The sequence below is a fragment of the Pollachius pollachius genome (assembly GCF_949987615.1).
Source record: "Pollachius pollachius genome assembly, chromosome: 14".
Lineage (NCBI taxonomy): Eukaryota > Metazoa > Chordata > Actinopteri > Gadiformes > Gadidae > Pollachius > Pollachius pollachius.
In genome coordinates this window covers 6,146,998-6,167,772 of record NC_136947.1, presented here as the reverse complement: position 1 = coordinate 6,167,772, position 20,775 = coordinate 6,146,998, and the positions used below count along the sequence as shown (strand labels likewise).

General features: G+C 48.0%; 1 protein-coding gene across 1 annotated transcript in view; it reads right to left on the bottom strand.

The window, feature by feature from the left end:
• The window catches only part of LOC307085408 (solute carrier family 22 member 23-like), a 32,481-nt gene continuing 11,706 nt past the window's right edge, over positions 1-20,775 (bottom strand). The window contains exons 4-10 of the mRNA XM_079750191.1: positions 12,605-12,773; positions 11,588-11,715; positions 10,058-10,160; positions 8,090-8,325; positions 7,141-7,173; positions 5,648-5,771; positions 1-4,745 (exon numbers count right to left, since the gene is read on the bottom strand). Coding sequence (XP_079606317.1) covers positions 2,957-4,745; positions 5,648-5,771; positions 7,141-7,173; positions 8,090-8,325; positions 10,058-10,160; positions 11,588-11,715; positions 12,605-12,773 — 2,582 coding nt within the window. The 3' untranslated portion in view covers positions 1-2,956. The remainder of the gene's footprint in view (positions 4,746-5,647; positions 5,772-7,140; positions 7,174-8,089; positions 8,326-10,057; positions 10,161-11,587; positions 11,716-12,604; positions 12,774-20,775) is intronic.

The following is a 20,775-nucleotide window of genomic DNA, read 5'->3' as shown; positions in this document are numbered from 1 at the left end:
CATGGTTGATCAATAAATAGTGGTTTATTTGAACAACATATGGCTTATGTACAAGTGCATTATTAATGTTAAAACAAATAAAACATTCAAATTAAATAAATCAGAAAGTGTATTGGTACAATCCATGTATTTTTTTGTTTTTTCTACATTCATTATAATCTCCATACAATAGAGATTTTGAGCCAGAAGCAAGATCTTAGAAGCAAAAGTAATGTCTTCATTTGGGGTTTATGCAGTTGAGATTCTTGCTTTCCATGTTGAAGACATTTACGATCAATCTTTTCTTGTTAACAGTCAAAAAAGGTAATTTGTACTTAAACATACAGTAGAGTGACACGTCGTTTAGTGGGTTTAGCAACGTTTCCATCGTCTTTTCTTACGTTCTTGTTGGGTACTTACAAAATAAGTACACACGTTGGCAACCGTAATCCATACAGGTGATCAGGTTTCAATGATTGTATTATTGGCTGGGCTTCTGCAATGCAAAGATGACTTCTAAGACGTGCCTATTGTTCCTTCAGTAGTTTCTTTTTAATAATGGCTGTGAAAAAAAACTATATTCTAATTAAAAAGGGAATCCAGTGCCAAGGTATCAATGTACGTGAAGAAAAATATCTACGCAGAATGTGATTCTTTCAAAACCTCACCCCCCCCATTTCTTCAGCTTTTAAGGCAAGCCAAAGTATAGATACAATTTTTGTGCTTTAACGCATGGCAACGGCATTCGTTTCTACATGGATCTCTCAAAAGTGTTATGATCGTATTTTCCAATCTAAATCAAAATGACATACACCATATAGTCCAGCTGTATGTGTGGATGTCTATCATAGGACAAAACAATGACAATAGGTACCAGGTAGGCTGAGTCAGTTCATATCATAGTAAGGTATATATACGAGCAACCCCTCCCCCCCCCCCCCCAGACACACACACACACACACACACACGCACACACGCACACACACACACCACCTGACACATCAGTGTGAAGAGTTTCTCCTTGGTTACTTACAGACACACGACAGCAAAGAAGTTAGAAGCAGGAACGTAAACTGAGCAGCTTTCTCTTCTAACTTGGGACATAGATGCTCAGCGATTACTTGATCCCCCCTCACCCCTCCACCCCCAAAAAGATAAATGACTTGCAATACAATGTTACTGTAAAAGACTGGGTTTATCACATTGGAAATGACAAGACATCGTTCATTTGGCTCTAGAATCGTACAGTACAAATAGTGTTTACTATGACGAGGAACGCTGTAAACGGTGGTCTAGCTACAATCATATCTAGTTGGCTAGGTAAGAGTTACAATCGCCTCAATGCATCCGACGTGGATAAGAATTAAGTGTAATGCTGTCCACATGTGTTCTGAAATGAACCCGACAATATACATGGGTGAACTATCCAATCATCTCAGTGTACTTGAGCCTTTTTGATGCAAAAATGTTAATAGTATTATGTTTTCATTTCAAGCAATGGACTAGGCTTTTGTTTCAAACTTTGAGGATCACAAACAGACCAATGGTGTTGCAGCTTATGGAAGTGAAAAAACTAAAATGAAATTGTGACTGGGGGGGGGGGGGGAGATAATGTATCGATTTGTTGTAATGGCATAAACTGTATTTTCACTGATGGTCCATTGAACAATGTTTTGTTATTTTCATCATATTTAAGGTTGCTGTTTTTACGTTGATTTTGTTGACTTTTACTTTTTTCAATCATGCTTTGTCCCCATGTGCAAAGCATAAGGTGCCACTAAACATCCACACAAACATAGTCTGAATGCCTCATAGCTTTGTACAATAATGGCACACACCACGGGAGATTATGCTCCAAAGAATTGAATCAAGCACAACACCTAAGTATGCATTTGCTCACAACAATATATTTTTTTGAATAAAAAAAATAAAAAATAAGATTTGCCTTCCAGACGATTTATTAACTGGAGCGATTGCAAAAAAAACAAACTAAAAGCCCTCCAAGCTCACCCTTTCAAACCGTTATTCTCATTTTGCGTTACCTAGGAAGTCTTCATTGTGTCAAAATACAAAGTTCTCTCTGGATCTTGGAGAACAAAGAGGTCTGTTGTGGGCCTTTCTCGTTGCCCAACAGTGTCCTCCACAACAAAGAGTACAATTACATTCAGGATTTTGTAATTCATAATAACATCTTCTTATACTTATTGATTGGCACAGTCGATTTTTTTTTATTTGGTCAGATTAGCGTTTGGTGTTTGTTTTTTTGTTGTTAAATGTCCAATTCGGAGCATTTGTTTAGTTTTATCAGGACAAAAATATCGTAACATTTACATTAACATTTCATTTTTTTTCCTTTTATCCCTCAATGCAGCCCCGACAATTTTACACAAATATGCTGAGTGGACACGTCATTAGAACAAAAGTACCAGTGATTTTCTTCATATTTTTTTGTGGGGTGTGTGTGTGGGGGGGGGGGGGGGGGGGGAAGTGGTTAATCACAATCCCACCAGATACCCCTACGCAGCAGTATCCAGTTTTTTTTTCTCCTCCAAGTCTTTAAAACGACAGACAGTGATTCTCATTGATTTTCATGTAGTTCATGGGCTGGTGATATCAGCATTGCAAAACGTTTACCGTCACGATCACTGCACAGCCTCTCAGCAACTGCAACCCCACTTGCGTCGTCCCCGTTCACTGGCTGAATGCCGTGAGGGTGAAGAGTAACAAAAGTGCACCGCCTGTTTACCGACTCCGGTACCGGGCTTCTCCGGAAGTCTTCGTTGGGCGGCCTGTAGCCCCCAGCAGTGCGGTGAACACCTTACCTCGCCTCGCGCCCCACTGAGTCGCTCTCTGACTGTTTCCACTACCCCCACCCACCCCCCCTTCACCCCCCTACTTCCTGTCCCGACATTCTCTTCCAACCGAAAACAGGAAGTGAACATTCTTCCTGTTTTGGAACACTGCATCATGGGAAACCTCACGACGACAGCTCCCCGTTCAAGGTGTTGCTCTCTGTGCTGCCAGAGTCCCTAAGGGGGAGGGCCCCCGAGTCTATAGGGGAGGAGACAGTGCATTCAATTTGGGAGACAGGCTCCTCCCCCTTCTCCTCCTGCACCTCCTTCTCCTTCTTCATCTCCTCCACCGTGGAAGGCGGTTCTGCCGTCTCGGCTACGGCCGGGTCCACGCTTTGAGGGTCTGGCAGGAGCCCCGGCGAGGGCCCCGTGGGCCCCTGGCACGTAACAGTCGCGACGTCGGCCGGCTCCGGAGGCGACGCGTGGACGATGTCCGTGATGGGGAGGATCACCGATGGCGACGGAACGGGGGCGGTGGGGTCGGAGGGAGGGGGGGCGGGGGTGTCCGCTGGCGGGGCGGTGTGTGCCTCGATGGGTGGAGAGGGAGGCGGGGAGGGGGGCGTGCAGGTAAGAGGAGGAGGAGGAGGGGAGAGGGGAGGAGCTCCATCATGAATGGCCTCCATATAAGAAGGAGGAGGAGAAGGAGGAGGAGAAGGAGGAGGAGGAGGAGGAGGAGGAGGAGAAGGAGGAGCAGAGTCCAAAGGCGGGGGTTGGACAGAGTCTATTGGAGGCGGCGTAGTGGGGGAGTCTCTCGTTGGGAGGGGGGAGGAGGAGGTGGGAGGAGGAGGGAGGGTGATTGGTGCGGGTGCAGGGGGGAGGGAGGGTTCCTCCGCCGGTAGGGGATCTACCTCGACGGGGGGGTCGGTGGGGCCCTTCGCGGGTTGTGGACCTGCGGCACCGGGTACCATGGCCTCATGGGGGGGGGGCGAGGAGGGAGCAGGAGTAGGGGAAGGGGGAGGAGAAGGAGAGGCAGCAGGAGCTGGGGGAGAGGCAGAGCGAGGAGGAGAACGACGGTCAGGCATCGGCGGAGCGGGGCCGGTGGCGCCTTCGGGGCCGGCCTCTGTTAGCAGCGGGGGGCTAGGGTGTAGAGGGGCTGGGGGCCCTCGGACCTGAGCGGCAGGGGGCCCTAACGGGGAGCCGAGCCGGGGCCGGGCAGCAGCGGGGGGCGGGGGGCTGCAGTCGCCCGGGAGGGGCGACGGGGGACCGGGCTTCAGGACGGGGACGGGGGGCGACCCGCCCCGGGGGCCGTGTGAGGGGTCCCCCTTGCCGTTCAGCTGGGTGATGACCGTGATGTCCGACGGCTTGACGGCGTCCCCGGGGTCTTCGGCGCCGGACAGCAGGGGGTCGGTGACGCAGGGGTTTCTGGGCGTGGAAGACAACGGGTGCTCCTTGCTGGGGCGCACGGCGCTCTCTTTGTCCAGCGAGGAGGCCAGCGGCGTCATGGGCAGGGAGCAGTAGGAACGGCCATTGGGGTCCTTGCCGTCCGCCTTGCCCAGGTGCACCTCCATGGCGACCAGGTTGATGACGGACGGCGCCGTCAGGTCCACGGCCGACGAGGCGGTGGAGTCCAGGGTGGAGACCACGGTGGCGGGCGCCTTGTGCGGCGGCGGCGTGTCGTGCACCCGGATGTAGTCCCTGCTGCCCTGGGCTTGGCCCAGCAGGTGGTGCTGTTCCCCGGGTTTCCTGGGGGGCAGCAGGGGCTGGCGCGTGTAGCAGTCGCCGTCGGCCAGCGTCTCGGGGAGGGGCTGGTAGCGCGTCTCGGGCAGCAGCAGGATGCAGATGATGCAGATGAGGGTGCAGCAGGCGAAGATGATGTGGTGGAGGAAGTAGCCCTTCTGGTTGTGGAGCTCCATGATCGGCGCGGTGAGCATGCCGAAGCCTGCGCTGGCCAGGACCAGGCCCACGCCTCCGCCCCTAGGAGTGGGGAAATACAAGGTGGTTACAAGGGCCTGACATGCGGCTGGAAGGTTATGCTCTCATGTTTGACATGAAGGGGTTGCTGGGATACACACACTATGAAAAGAAGTGGAAGCGATTGAACAAAGGCAGAAACCAGCTCATTGTTCAGGGGGAATGCTCTGGATTTGTTTGAACGCTGAAACAAATCACTGCCATTTTGTCCTGCAGCAGTAGAGAGTGCTGCAGCGCTATATAATCCTCCTCCTTCCTTTGCAGTCGGATTAATCACAACCGCAGTGGCTACTTCTAACCAGCAGGGGGCTTCCAAACTTACATAACATGCCGGGTCATAGATCCTCAAGAAGGAGAGGGGGAATTTGTGGAAGACATGCTGATAGAATTACATCAGCCCGTTCGACTTGTCTGAGGCGGTTCGCGTCTTAGAAGTTGTCAGCTTTCCAACAAGCATCACTTTTATCGGTTGCGTAGCAATAGGGGGAAGCAGCGGTGCCCCACGCATACGCAATAATGAAGGAGTCAGTGCACCCATGCATTATGAGCATGCCCGTATCATGAGACAATGAGTATACAGTGTATGTACCGTGTATATCTGTTCATTGCATTATCAGCGAAGAAAGCCAAAAAACAGAAACATCTCAAACAAGATAATATTCACAAAAAAATGGAACAACCTAGTTACCGTATAATCTCTAGAAGGTCAGTGCAACCTTGCATTTAAAAGCACACTGTGCATATTTCCCCATGAATTATCAGCGGACACCACGACGAAACCAAAACGTCTGAACCAAGATTATATTGAACAAAGACACAATTCTGTAAAACAATCCAGCCATTGTTCCCCCCCGCCACTCTCCCCCCCCCCGGGATGGTACGTTCCGAGTGTGTGCTGGGATTACCTGATGACGGTGGGGGTGATCTCAGCACAAAAAAAGATGCTCAGGTTGCTGACTGCGTGGGACGAGAACATGCCGATGATGGAAAAGGCAATGGAGAAGTTCCTATTCAGCGATTCGGAGCGCACTGCAAACCGAGCAGGAACCACACACACACACACACACACAGGAATACAAATTGTTTTATTTCCAGTTTCCAACTGTGAACACAATTGAATAATGAACAGCCGTGTGGGAATCGCCTGCATTCATTATCTCAAGAGGGTTATTTTTGTATTCTGCTCCAGCTATATTTCAAACCTGCACACGTGAACCTACACAGGGGATGCTAGGAGGAACATACCAAAGCACTTTAGTGTGTGTGTGTGTGTGTGTGTGTGTGTGTGTGTGTGTGTGTGTGTGTGTGTGTGTGTGTGAGACACACTGGCTGTCACAGTGGAGAGGTGGAATGATGAAACCAGCCAATCAGAGACCAGGGAATGATTAGAGGGCCATGTTGGTACAAGAGTCGGGTTGAGAATTTGGCCAGCACACCGGAGCTAGCACACCTATTCTGTGATGAGAGCCCTGGGTACTTTATTAAGTGGGATCTTTACGGGAGTGGGAGTGCGGACCTCGGTCTAACATCTCACATATAAAACAACATCACATATGCAAGACGTTTCAGTCTTTACTTCATGAAGATGCTCTAAAGATAAAAGTATCTTGGGCCACAAGACACATTTGGCTTTACCAAAACAAAACGTTGTCTGGAAACTGCTAACGTGTACCGTGTGTTTATTTCTCGTAAACTACGTGTTTGGCTGTAGGATCGGAGCACAGCCCGACAGACAACAGATTTTGATCAGCTCATTTTAACCGACCCAGCTCTCGTTTAAACATGTCCATCAGGATGAGACCGGGAGAGGTGCCCGGGTAGGCATAGAGGATCACAAGACACTTGTGTCTGTGATCAGCTTTCTAATCGCTAATCCTCAGTGTGGGAAGACAGCAACAAGGCTTCATTTGGCTGCCCAAAGGAGGGATTAGGAAGGAAGGAGAAGAGAGGGGATAGAGTGATATATACAAACAGAGAACGGGCCAGGGAGGAGGGAGGGGCAGGACACCCCCAGCAGGGGTTAGAGAGCACTTCCTGCTTTCTCTCCGGAAACCGCATAACAAACAAAAGAAGGAAGTGTGTGCAAGGGTCGACTGTAATGACGCCTGGGACTTAATTAGGGATGGGCTTTTGTCTGCTCAGGGTTTGGATACTCCTCATGCAACGTGGGACAGGACTACTTTATCTAACTATGCAAGAACAAAAGAACGCAATAGGAAATTAGCGTCATTCATAATTAGTAATCAGTCACCGTCTGTCTGTGGGTAATGAATCTCCCTGTGCATGTGTGTGTGTGTGTGTGTGTGATGTCTTAAAAAGTATGCTCTCTCTAAAAGTAACATTATGGCGTCAAATACAGAATAGAGATGCATAAATAATAGTACAAAGGTGACCATACCTATATTTAGTTGAACACTGTATTTTCCCAGCACTAGAAGAAAAAAGGAGAAAATAATACATTAATCTCACAGTGCATTAATTAATATATTCAATCAAATTTACTACAAGATCCACAATGCATGTCCGTGATCACTAACTAGGTCAATAACTGACAAGGAGGTGACATGGAAAAACAAACAAAACATTATATTACAACACAACACACACATAAACACGTTGAACAATCCTGTCAACATGCAGTGTTAATACTCGATCTACCCCAAAGGAAACACATGGACCATAACCTTTATGTGTTGACCCAAGTTAGGGATTAAAACCTGACTCGTGCAGAACTGGAACAACGTTTTTAGTGTCTTCCCTCACGGATATCCCTGCGATGGGAAATTATGACTGTTTTATGAATGTATTTCCGCAATATGAAATGAACATAGATATGGATGTTATGCTTTTTGTTCCAATCGCCTTTTCCTCCCCAGATCAAAACCTTTTAAAAAGGGAATAATATCTGGGTGGATTGAGTCATGGACGGATGGATTTATTTCACTTGTCGGCACTTGGTATTATTTTAAACTGTATAGTTTGAACAAAATTGACACACGCATTTTTTCCAAATTGTAGGTTAAACTCGTAATACAAAATCACAACGAAATGTGTGGGTGCACTCTATCCCTTAAGTTGTACGCTGTTAAATGTCATAACTTTGTAGAGATTGTTTGCTTTCTTAGTTGAAGCTCCTGTTCTGCATGTCTTATCAATCCTGCAACGGTGTCTTTGACCACAAAGAAGCTACAGCTTTCATTTCTAATATCACTATTATTGTTATCATTTGTGTGGGGGGGGTGTTAGTGGGCAGATGTGTCGGGTGTGTGTGGGTAGGTGCCGTCCAACGCCGCATATCAATCCTTCATAAAAAGCCCCAAAACGAGAGCGCAGAGCGCGGTACTGACGGTTCAGCAGGCCAAGCTGCAGCAGCGACGCCAGCGCCGTGATGATCATGAACATGAGCAGGCCGCCGCGCCGGCCCATCAGCCCCACGGCCGGACACAGCGCCATGCAGGACGCCACCGCGATGCCCGCCATGGTGTAGTAGTCGGCGTAGAAGTTGTGGAACATGGTGGTTTCGTGCGCCTCGTGGTCCATCATGCTGCGGGCGAAGCAGTGGTGTATTCCGTAGCCCGTCAGCCTGCGGGTGGAGGTGGGGGCGGGTGGGCGAGAGAGAGAGAGAGAGAGAGAGGAGTCACGGATGAGGGATAGGAGAGAGATCTGTGGCGCTACCCACCGATTGTGGGCAGAGCGTGTGGGCGGTGGGCCCGGTGACGACCCAGGAGTCGATCCCCGACCCCGTTTGCAGAGGCTTCGTGTCGGTTGTTCAACCCACTGCGCTGTCTCACTTCGTTCTGCTGGCCATTACGTGGCATCAAACCCTGTACAATTTATCTCTCTCTCTCTCTCTCCCGCCATGTATCCATATATAAACAAATAAATATGATGTATAGGTCATCGTTTCCTTTCACAACATTCCCAGTCTTGAGGCACATTCATTTACCCCCCCCACACACACAGACCCTTCAATTACCACCACCATGCACAACACAAGCGGCCAGAAAACTAATTAAAATGCACTTCAGTCACATATATCCCATTTCATTAGTCCACAACATAGACGCACATCCAGATTTAGAAACAAAATCAATAATAAATAACATTGATAGGAGTAGGAATGAATAGACGTCAGCGACATGTGCAGGGAGGTCAGGTCATTAAGGTTGGGACCCAGACAGACTGTATGTGTGTGTGTGTATAGTACTATATTATCAGGTACTGTATTATAACGATCCCTGTATCTACAGTGAACAGGACGGAGATCATTAAAGAGGCAGTGGAAGCAGAGTTTATTATGGGCGGGTTGGGGAGAGACATGAAGACAGAGAGACTAACAGTGACGCAGGGAGGAGGAAGAGATGACACTAAAGGGGGACAGATAGGCAGAGATAAACACGATCACAGGAGGGATATCTCAGCGAAGGAGGACGGAAGATAAAACGTGCGGCGGAGTGGGCGGATGAAGGAAAAGAGTTACCTCCTCTCTCTCACCCTGGCTCCCTCCCCCTTCCTCCCTCCCTCTCCCTCTCTCCTAACCACAGACGGGCGTACAGTCACATAGATACAGCCATGGAAAATGAACAACACACACACAGCCCTCGTGGTTATCTACGGTTTCATAAGCTCATGTAAAATTCATAGTGAGTTTAGAGAGCCAGGGACACCATGCGACGAGGCCCACATCGTCCAAACTGTGGCCGCGGTTTATCGAAAGAGAGGAGGAGACGAGGACAGGAGAGTATAGGAGATGAAAGGAGAGAGGAGAGGAGAGGCAAGGGCGAGGAGAGGGGAGGAGAGGAGATGACAGGAGAGAGGAGAGAAGGACAGAAGACAAAAGGAGATGACAGGAGAGAGCAGAGGAGAGATGAGGAGAGGCAAGGACGAGGAGAGGAGAGAGGGGGACGAGAGAAGTGAGGAGAAGAGGGGGGGGAGAGCCCAAAGGAGAGCGGGAGAGAGGGGGGTAGAGAGGTGAGGAGAAGGGCAGGAGAGAACCGAAGCATATAGAAGCATCATCAATGGGAAACAGAAAATATATAGACAGAAAGCCCGCTGGATAAAAGCGCTGGCGGGCACCATCGATCAATGGTGGATCGACCTCTCCTCTCTATAGTAGCGTCTGGACTCTGCAGAAAGGTGTGTCTAACTGGCATCACTTTAACCATCACACACACACACACACACACACACACACACACACACACACACTTTTCCACCGTGTCCTCACAAATCAAATACAGCCAAAACACATACGGTCACAGATAAGCATGACTTTCGTTTGGCCCCTGGGACCCATAGACCAAAAACACACTCACGAATTCACGCAGAGCACCACGATGTTCTTCCACAGGTTCCTGGTGCCCACCATCTTCACGATGCAGGTCTTCTTGGGTTTCTTCTGCAGGGCTCCCTGGAGTTCTGCCATGAGAAGGACACGGGGAACAGAAGGGTAGGGGTCAGCGACAGTATTGGAAAAAGGAACACAGCCATACTGAATGTTTAAATCCCCTGTCGACGGAGCCGGTGCAGACGAGACACGTTGTCAATCTTTGGATGAATCATCGTGTAAGCACTTTTGATCCCGTGTTCTTTTTGGTTGTCCGTCTGTCATGTGAAACAGGTGGGGGCTTCGATGTTTATAAATGACAGAAGATCATTTCGAGGAGAACGAGTGGTTCGGCGGCGAGGGCTCATCACTGCAGGTGATGCATAAAACGCCAGCAGCCCTCGCATCATGTTGGATGCCGAGACGAATGGGGAGGAACGGGAGGTCTGTTGCCACGACAACCGGCCTCCTCGTTGTGCGTTGCGTGGCCGCCCGTTGCACTCCACACCTCGCACTCAGAGCCCAGAGATGTCTGGCTTTAGATACGTCCTCGAAAGGGGACTCCTTAACAGCCTACAGAATTCAAGGGAGCGGGCTTGTTCTCTGAAATCATCCCAATCCCTCTTAACTCCACTTTAAAGCAGCCAACAGCTGTGTTCGGGACAGTGTCTCAAGACTACAGCCATGTTTAATATTTCAGGCTATCTTTCATGTCATCTTCCTCATTCACTGATTAAAATGAGCATGCAGCTCCATAAGGCTTTGGGACTGCAGGCTGTATAAGCAGGGAGAGTCAAATTAATAGCCAGAGCCAGCGGTACCGGCCCTAAATGCCAACTAAGCAAAGAAAGAAGACTGTGTGCTTAAGAATAGAGGGTTTTAGCTCATTTTAAATGGCTCTCCCCACTTTGATTTACTTATTTTGCACTTGGCCTGAAGAAGAATATCGAACGCTTCCTATTAATAACTGGGCGATGGCTTTGTCCGAGAGGTGGGAAGTGTAGTACAGTACTGTGTGGGAGGTAACACAGCTTGAACTATAATTACATAATGCGCTACATAAAATGTTATATGTTGAACCAAAATGGCCGACGCGTGTCCATATGGAGTCTGTGCCATCTCCTGGTAATAATGACATTATCGAAGCCCCCCCCCAGTCCCCCTGAGGGCTGTAGGGTGTGTTTACCTCACTCCACCACCTCAGGAGTGGCCTGTTACTATGATTATCAACAAGGGAATGGATGTTCCCAAGTTAATCTGCCTTATTTTAAAAGTAGACTCCCTCCTCTCTCTACCTCAATCTCTCTCTCTCTCTTTCTCTCTCTGACACACACCCACACAAACACAGTTAAGGAACGAAATATCAGGCCCCAACACGGCACACAGACTTTTGGAGCTGAGGTGGAAAAAAAAAAGAGAACAAAAACACACAGACGACAAGAGCACACAAGGAATTCCAATGTGTAGCACAAAATTCAAATCCTCAAACAATCTCCTTCCTCGCGTGATTTGGTCCTACCTTGAAGCACCTGCTCCGTGTCCAGCTCCGTGTTCACCTGGTTCTTCTTGATAATATGTCCCATAATCCACTTGGAGCGAGAGTACTGCTGCGTGGCCAGCAGCCACCGCAGAGACTCTGGGAAGATCCTGCAGAGGAGACACACACACACTTTCATCATCACAGACCAGCCAACATCAAGGCAAACGTCTCCTTTCCCTCCATCCACAGGAGTCCCTGGTATTACTGTTTAGTACCATTCACTTCTACCATTTAGTTAATTAGAAGACACTTTTAGTCCAGAGTGTGTCACGGGGAATTGAGATGCATGTCATTACTGAGCTGGGAGTGATCTTGTTTCTGTAGGAAAAAGCTAAAGCTAGGCTGTTGACATCAAACCCAGAACCTTTCGGATTTGAATCAGGGAATCACCCTATTTTCCACACTAACCTCTACCCCTTAAAAAATTAATTAATCACATAAATATGCCAATACATATTATGTTGTCTATTCTCTCACCTATTCTCTGAGGCAGGATTCTATCAGTGATACTGTTTTCGAGAGCTATGGGTGGGGTAGTTCTTTCCCAGTGGGTCATGGGCGTATCTATGTAGGGATTGGGGAACCCTTTGTTGTGCAGGTGGGCCGACAGAGGCAGGACAGCTGTGTGACTGCCCCCCCCCCCCCCCCAAAAAACTAGAATTGAAATGAGCTAAATTGTTCCGTTCCACTACATACCACAGGGCCCCCCCTGTAACACCACAGACTGGGGTGTTAGAGGGGGGGGCTACAGACATATTTGCTATTTGTATTAATTATTATCGTGTAACAAAACAGACCTAACCAAACCAAAGACTTTCCAGGGTCAACCTCGACTAGAAGCAAAACATGAAGCCGCCACCGCCCTTTGAAGCCTTTTCAAGAATTGAATTACAAACCTACTAGAGCTCTTAGCCTTCGGCCCCATAATGGCTGTAATTGAGCCTAGCATCTGTGGCAAAGTGCAGCAGATGTCAGGGGCGGCCCCTCCATCCTTACCATATGTAGGACAGCATTAGCAGGAGGGGGCAGATGATGACCGCCTGGAGGACCTGCCAGTCCCGACAGAGGTACGCCACCCCGGGCATCAGGAGCTGGCCCCCCAGCACCACGAAGCTGGCCACCATGGTCATGGAGAAGCGCCAGTCGGGTAGACATAGCTCCAGTCCTGATAGAGAGAGACAGAGAGACAGAGAGAGAGATAGAGAGCGATAGAGAGAGAGAGATAGAGAGACAGAGAGAGGGAGATAGAGAGACAGAGTGAGAGAGATAGAGAGACAGAGAGAGAGATAGAGAGACAGAGTGAGAGAGATAGAGAGACAGAGAGAGAGATAGAGAGACAGAGTGAGAGAGATAGAGAGACAGAGAGAGAGATAGAGAGAGAGAGATAGAGAGACAGAGAGAGAGAGAGAGAGATAGAGATAGAGAGAGACACAGAGGGAGAGACAGAGAGAGAGACAGAGAGAGAGAGACAGAGTGATAGAGAGAGACAGAGAGAGAGGGATAGAGAGAGACACAGAGAGAGATAGAGAGACAGAGATAGAGAGAGATAGAGAGACAGAGAGAGAGAGACAGAGACAGAGAAATAGAGAGAAAGAGAGAGAGAGAGACAGAGACAGAGAGAGACAGAGAGAGAGCGATAGAGAGACAGAGACAGAGAGAGAGACAGAGACAGAGAGATAGAGAGACAGAGACAGAGAGAGACACAGAGAGAGACAGAGGGAACAAGTGGGGGCGAGAAAGAACAAAGGAATGAGGATTTATGCAATTATATGTTTTCGATTACATAAAAATATTAGTATGACGATGAAATCACATCTGTAATGTTGAGAAAAGGTTTGTAAGAGACAATTGTGTTTGAGTCTTATTTTAAACACAATTGTTTAAAATAGTGGATAAGTCTTATTGTACCGTTTGTATTGCATTTCACTTTGCCATGGCGAGACGTACTTCTATAGACTACGTGACGTTGCAACATAACGTTGCTTTAGCAGAACTAATCGAGGTAAATAAAGAGCATGTCTTTGACTTGCTGCAGCAGCAACCATGAGGTGTCATATTAGCTTCATGGAAACATCCACCAAGAGATTCTGTGTTAGATTCACTGCAACTTTATTATTCTGGACTGCTGACCTCCTCACATTTCATCCCACTCTTCAAAGAAATGTATTCTCTGTCCAAAACCAACGACACAACGGATCAGATCAGGTAGAAGTCTGGAAGTAGGGTAATTTCTCATCAACTTCTGCATGTTTCTATTTGAAGCAGTTGAATGTCATTTGGTAAAAGGTCAGATTAGAGGAAGCGTATAGAAAGTGGCGTGGATAATTAAGCGAGACAAAACATTATGGCTGCTGAGTGCGGACTGTGACAGCTAATCGTGTCCAGAGATACTCTCAAGCTAATGTGCGACTAATTCATGATCAAATCAAACCAAGTGCGATGACAATATTAGTACTATAGGATCAATTAAAGCTGCAGCATAAAATTGAGTTACACACACAATAGAAAAGTAAAACCCAATGCAAGCAAACCAACCCCACATACATACCACACACACACACACACACACACACACACACACACACACACGACAACCAAAACCAAGCAAAAGGCCAACGGGGGTAATAATACCAGGAAGCCTACACAGTTGGTATTCTGTGCAGCGAGTCAGTGGACTAACCGCGGCAGCGGACAAGAAAAGGGCTTCCTTGTGCTTCATTCTTTCACTGGCTCAGAATGGCAGCGATTCATGCTAGCCCGGCTCATTAGCATGCAGGCCGCCGCGGCGGGCGGGCAGCAACCAGAGACAGGCCGGCCCTTAAGACCCGAGCAGGAGAGCCCCGTAGCACACGGAGTGGACATCCCAATCACCGCGGCGCAGCACACATGCGACCGGCCCCCGTAACACAGCCGTCCACCGTCCGCCTGCCTCCGACCCCCACACCACCACAACAACAGCCACTCCTGTATTCTTTCCTTTTTTTCTCGCCAGCATGGACTGTCAACAGATGGGGGGGGGGGACATGGGTTTCAAGGTGATAGTCCTGAGTAATACAGTCGCTGCCTCGAGGCCACTTCATTTCAGAGAGAGAAAAAGGGCAGGAATTTTAATTAGCAACCCCCCCCTTTTACACACCCTGACCAACAGACCACCCCCACCTCCCCCCCCCCCCCCCCCCCCCCACCACCGAACTCTGTGAACGGCCCGGACATGAATAATGGTCTCTGTTCACAGACACTGTCGCAGCTGGAACGACAAAGCCAATGAGTGTAGAGCAGGGCAGCGGGCTCACGGTCTGCTGGGTCTGAACCAACTCACCCCGAGACTCTCTCTCAGAGCCCGGGAGGGGTTTGAACCAACTAACCCCAAGACTCTCTCTCTACAAGTCAGAGAGGGGTTTGAACCAACTAACCCCAAGACATCTCCTCGAGCGGGGAGGGGTTTAAACCAACTCACCCCAAGTATCACTCTATCTCCTAACCCTAGTCAGGGAGGGGTTTGAACCAACGAGCCCAAATACTCTTTCTTTTAGAACCAGGGAGGGGTTTGAACCAACTGACCCCAAGTCTGACTCTCACTCTCCGAGTCAGGGAGGGATCTGAACCAACTAGCCCCGATACTGTCTCTCTCTTAGAACCAGGGAGGGGTTTGAACCAACTAATCCCAAGAATCATGAGCAAGGGTGGTGTTTGAACCAAGTAACCCCACCACTCTCTCTCTCTCTCCAAGTCAGGGAGGGGTTTGAACCAACTAACCCCAACACCCTCTCTCCCTCCCCAAATCAGGGAGGGGTTTGAGGCAACTAACCCCAATACTCTCTGTCACTCTCACTCTCTCTCTCTCTCTCAGAAAAAGGGAGGGGTTTGAACCAACTAATCCCAATACCCTCTCACTCGCAGAACCAGAAAGGGGTTTGAACCAACTAACCCCAAGTCTCGCTCTCTCTCTGAACCAGGGAGGAAATAGATGGTTCACTGGACACGGAAAGCCTGCCAAGTTTTCCGACATTTCCTCTTCTTCCCTTCCTCCCTCCATTGGTTCTGCGTCATGTGCGCGGAATCTCCAGTGCGGTGTGAAGGGAACAGGTCAATGCATTGCACCCGCACAGTGTGGGCCCTTTAGTCAGGGGAAGAGGGTAACAGCTGAGACACACACACAGACACACACACACACACACACACACCTTTGAAAATACACTTCAACTTTGGTACTGAATTGTGACGGTCCTTAAAATAAAAAGAGCAAAAGACAAACCAGGGGCTCCACATGGAGACTGTAGATGGAGCCACAAAGCAAGAGGCTCCTGGGTTCCTGTAGAAGGACTAGAGGCCTTGTGAGCGCCTTACCGGGGCTGACCTAAATCCTAAACACATCCCTGAATCAGCACTATGGTTCTGGGCCTTGCTGCTGACACAGTCTGACCCCCCCCCCCCCCCCCCCCCCCAGACAGCTCCGGCTCAGCTGATGCTACAACACAAGGAGCTGATCATCAGACACCGTCTACCAAGAACACCGCCTCTGGAAGGGGAACCCACAGAAGGAGAAACAACAAGTTGCCAAAAAACACAATGTCACAAAAACGCACCGCTCAATAAACCACTAGCCAATTCCTAAAAGCGGCCTAATTCACCAAAGAGAGGCTGAGCGGGGGGTTTGCTGACTTGTACAAAACGGAAAAACCAAGTGTGTGATTCACGCCTTCTGGTACACAAGCGGCTGCCAGTACACTGGCCCTGTGTGGAGCGCACGACACTCAGTCAACGAGCCCCATTGTTATCAAAGCGATACAACCGGCTTGATCGCCAGGGGCACGCTGTAAGACCGTTTCCTGCAAGCCGCCGGCTAATGCCACGACCTTCGCTGGTCACATGAGCTCCGCATGGTCGCATTACCACCATGATGTCACCGCCTGAGCCCGGCCACTGGGTTTGTGGGTCACATTCCGGCTGACTAAGTTTTCACGTTGCGACGGGATATTTAATATAATTACTGCGAAATACTTGCTGAGAGCACATATGGCCGAAGTACCAGCCCTTGGTTTCAGTCAATAACAACCTGGGTGGCGTTCTTTCTGTTGTTTTGGTGTTCTTTCTGTATTTGTGGTGTTCTTTCTGTAGTAGTGGTGTTCTCTTGAGTTTTGTTCTTTCTGTAGGAATAAGCTGTTTGGTGAGGTTGTTGTTGGCTGTCAAGACCCGGGGGAAAGAGTGTATGAATGTAGTCTGTTTGCCGATGCCATGACATATGACATATGAGGTCATCATTGATCATTCAAGGCCTAATCTCCAGCAGTGGCGGTGTGTCGGGGGTGAAGCCCTTTTGATCTACACGGGTTCAAAGGCTAAGCTATTCATACATTTACAGCTGCCACTAGGAAGGTAATGCTGTCAAAGATTAGCAAAACACAAACAACACTAAACAGCTGTATCACATGCACGCCTGACCATTGGAACACAACGACCGATTCATGAATGGCTAACAACGGGTTTGATTCCAAACTATAGTATCTGAAGTATATTATCAAACCAAACAATGAGCCCAAGCCATTGTTCAGCAAAAACGGGGCCTCAAACAAAGCATTCATTCCCCTGTGGTGGCATTCACAAAAGACAAAGTGTGGAAGCCTTCCATGATTGTGCCACTCGTTGGACTTCACCCAGGTATTTGTGGACTCAGATAGCGCAGGGATTATGTCACACAATATTTATCTCTCAGTTAACGCGTTTCCTCCATGTGTGGCAGCCCAGAACGTGCGGATTGGTTTATTCAAGAAACCAGCTGCATTTCGGGAATTGTAGAGCAAGACTATTCTTAGTGGGAATATAACTATACATATCCGAATAGGCTACGAGACATGCTGAGTGGACAAGAGCACATACACTGCTACAAAAATATAGAGAAAGAAAATGGGGAACTTTAACCCTGACTGTTCTTATGAGGAAAAACAATCAGAGGCGTGAAGTGCACCTTAGCCTACTTATCTGGAGACGAAAGGGACAAAGGAAAGATTAGGAGAAGGGTAGAGCAAGGAGACATGGACTCAGTTGATTAAGTATCACAGGGACACTGTGCTGAGCATTGCTGCTCCCAACAACAGGGTCAATGTCAACCCACTCCTGTCCTTTTAAGTACCAGGGGGGAGATTGGTTATTCAGCGTGTTAAATGACATCAAGTAGTTGATGAGAGACCAGCAAATCGTAGGAGGCTCAGTGTTTATCGGCAGAACGAGAACCCTCAACCCCCCTCCTCCCCGCCTGTCTATCTTGGTTGCCTGCTTCTTGTAAAGTCTGTGTGTGTGGGAGTCATTTTTCCCCTGAGGTGCTTTGGATTGCAGCGCAGTTATCTCTGCAGTGGTGTCAGACTGGTTGAGCCTGCTGTCCCCAGGAAGACATATTAATGTGGTGGGGGGGGGGGGGGAATGAGAACTGTCGAGACCGTGACAATATCCAGAACAATGCTAATCATGTCAAAGAGCTCAGATTGAGAGCTTTCCATCAGAGAGAGAAAGCCAAAAATCAATTCATACGCCGACAGCTGAACAGACGAGCCAGCTCGCAAACATTACTCAAGACCGTCAGACAGTATAGGAATCCGTCGCCGACAGGAAGGGAATCCATTCACACATACACCCCCCCCCCCCACACACACACACACACACACACACGCACAGACACACACAAACAACCTCTTGCACTCTGTCAGGGACATCCCCAGGCACTCATCACGGATCATAGAGATTAATGCTGATGATAAGAGGGTACAGCAGAGAGATGGAACCTTGTTAGGAAACGGAAATGGGCCCATCATAGAGTGGAGCAGATTCGAACTAGCCTAGTTTAGCCCAGCTCAAACTAGCCTAGCCTAGCGTAAACTAGCCTAGCCTAGTTTAAACTAAATTAGCTCAGTTTAGCCTAGCCTGGCCCAATACTGCAGCCGGACAAATGCGGGCACATTCGGTTTCGAAATCTGTATTTCCATTTCAAGGGAAAAGTGAATGGAATACTACATAACTTTCTCTTGACATTGAAATAAGCCTTTCTGTAAAAATGTCTGACAAGTAGGAGGATGGATGGAAGACGACTTGACCCGGTTGTTTTGACAATTAAGTCAATATAGAATAGACTGCAGTCTCCTCTTCTTAACCAAAAGTGCTTGGCTAAGAGCTCTCTGTGTACAAAGGGAGTTCCCACTAACCACACAGTCCCCATGCAGCTGAACCGGCCTGGGTGTGGGGACCAATATGAAATATCAGATAACAGGTTCTGGAAGGACGACCGTCCACATCATGGGTTTGGAGTATAAAATGGTAGTCGATAAGCTGCTGAATAAATAAGAGTTAGTCCCTTGTAGTTATTGTAGTAATAACACAATATGGAAGGTGTGTCACTATGGAGTGTGTATGTCACACTCAAACCTAATCAACTTTGTTGCCCAAGTCAACCAACTTGTGTGATATTTACGTTCCTTCTTAATGTTCGCCGTAAGAAACAATTATAAGCTCTACGGACTGCACGGAAAGTTTTGATGAATTACGTATTCTACATAGCATACATTTCATTGATGCATGGATACTTTTCATTAAATCCCAGTTGAAACACTCGAACGCAGGATAACATGTGTACAGCTAATGAGACACCGCCAAAGTGTGTCAAAGGTCATTGCAGTTGTTTTCTGCTATTGTGACGATTTGTTACAGGATTTCAAAAACACACCTCTCTCTCTCTCTCCCTCTCACCCTCTCTCCCTCTCTCTCACACCCTCCCTCTCTCACCCTCCCCACAGGGCACATGATGCACACACAGCAAGTATAGACAAGCCTCTTGTAATCCAGCACTAATGGAACATAACTAAACCGAAAATGATGCATTTCCATCGATCTTCCAATAAGTGTATATTTGCCTTCCATGTTTTCGTTGCCTTCCCCAACGAAAACATTTTCATCTTCGTTCCACAGTAAATATGTCAGCTGAGATGATTTCCACCTTATGGATAGAAGGCCTAATTCTGAAATGGTAAATGTTTTTTAAACAGTATTTAATTAACACATTTCAAAAAATTTAAATCAATATTTAATTTAGCCCCCAAAACTACTCAGGTGTGAGTGTAGACGGAAAACCTGGAGAGCCAACACATTCACCGTGCGTGGCTCAAACGGATAATTACAATGTTCACAAACAAACAGCCAGCGGAGCATGCGAGCATGACTCAGCCAAACAGTGGGTTGACTGCATTTGTCATGTGCGTGTTCATTTATGTGCGTGTTCATTTATGTTGTGTAAAGTATGTGTCAGTCATAGTGTGTGTGTGTCAGTCCTAGTGTCTGTGTGTGTCAGTCATAGTGTCTGTGTGTGTCAGTCATAGTGTCTGTCTGTCTGTCTGTGTGTGTCATAGTGTCTTTGCGTGTGTCTGTCTGTCTGTCCACACACACTTCTTTTTACAGACGAGAATTGTACTAGCTTACAGCAGCTCCCTGGGTTGGATATGTTATAAGCCTGGCCTTATGTTATAGCCTTGGAGAAAACTATGCTAACACACTGATTGCGATCCCACTAATAGCAGTGTAAATAGCAACAGCATGTCATAAAATGGCCATTGTCGTGCCTTGTTTGCTATACCGAGTTTATTTACCCTTTGGGCTACTTGTATTTTTGGGAGATGATGCATAGTGTCAAGCATTTTAGCCGCATAGCAGCAATGACCTACTGTAAATGAATGGGGTAGAGCAACGACCTACAAATATATATCTATTTTCTATGAATAAGTTTCTCGTCCCACCTGCTAGGCTGAGCTGCAAATCCATCATACATTCGCGGTGAGCCTTTCACCGGCCATATGAGTCATTGCGAGTGGGCGAGATCCCAATCCAAGAGGCTTTAGAGTAGCCTTTACCCATCACAGCAGCATCTCTGTCCCCAAGCAATGCAACAAAGATGTTTACAGATGACTCCAATCTAGTGAGAAGATTGGATAGCCAGTGATTTAGCTATTGGCCATTTCCAGTCCTACCATTCAGGTGAGTGGGAACTCAAAATGGATTGTACTGCCTTTTGTGTCGCCAAATTCTATTGACAGTTTATCCAATTTGAATTGACAATGTATGAGAGTCGGAGGGTGAAACAGCAATATGATATCATCACCGTCCCTTGAGGCTTGTATACAAATGACTAG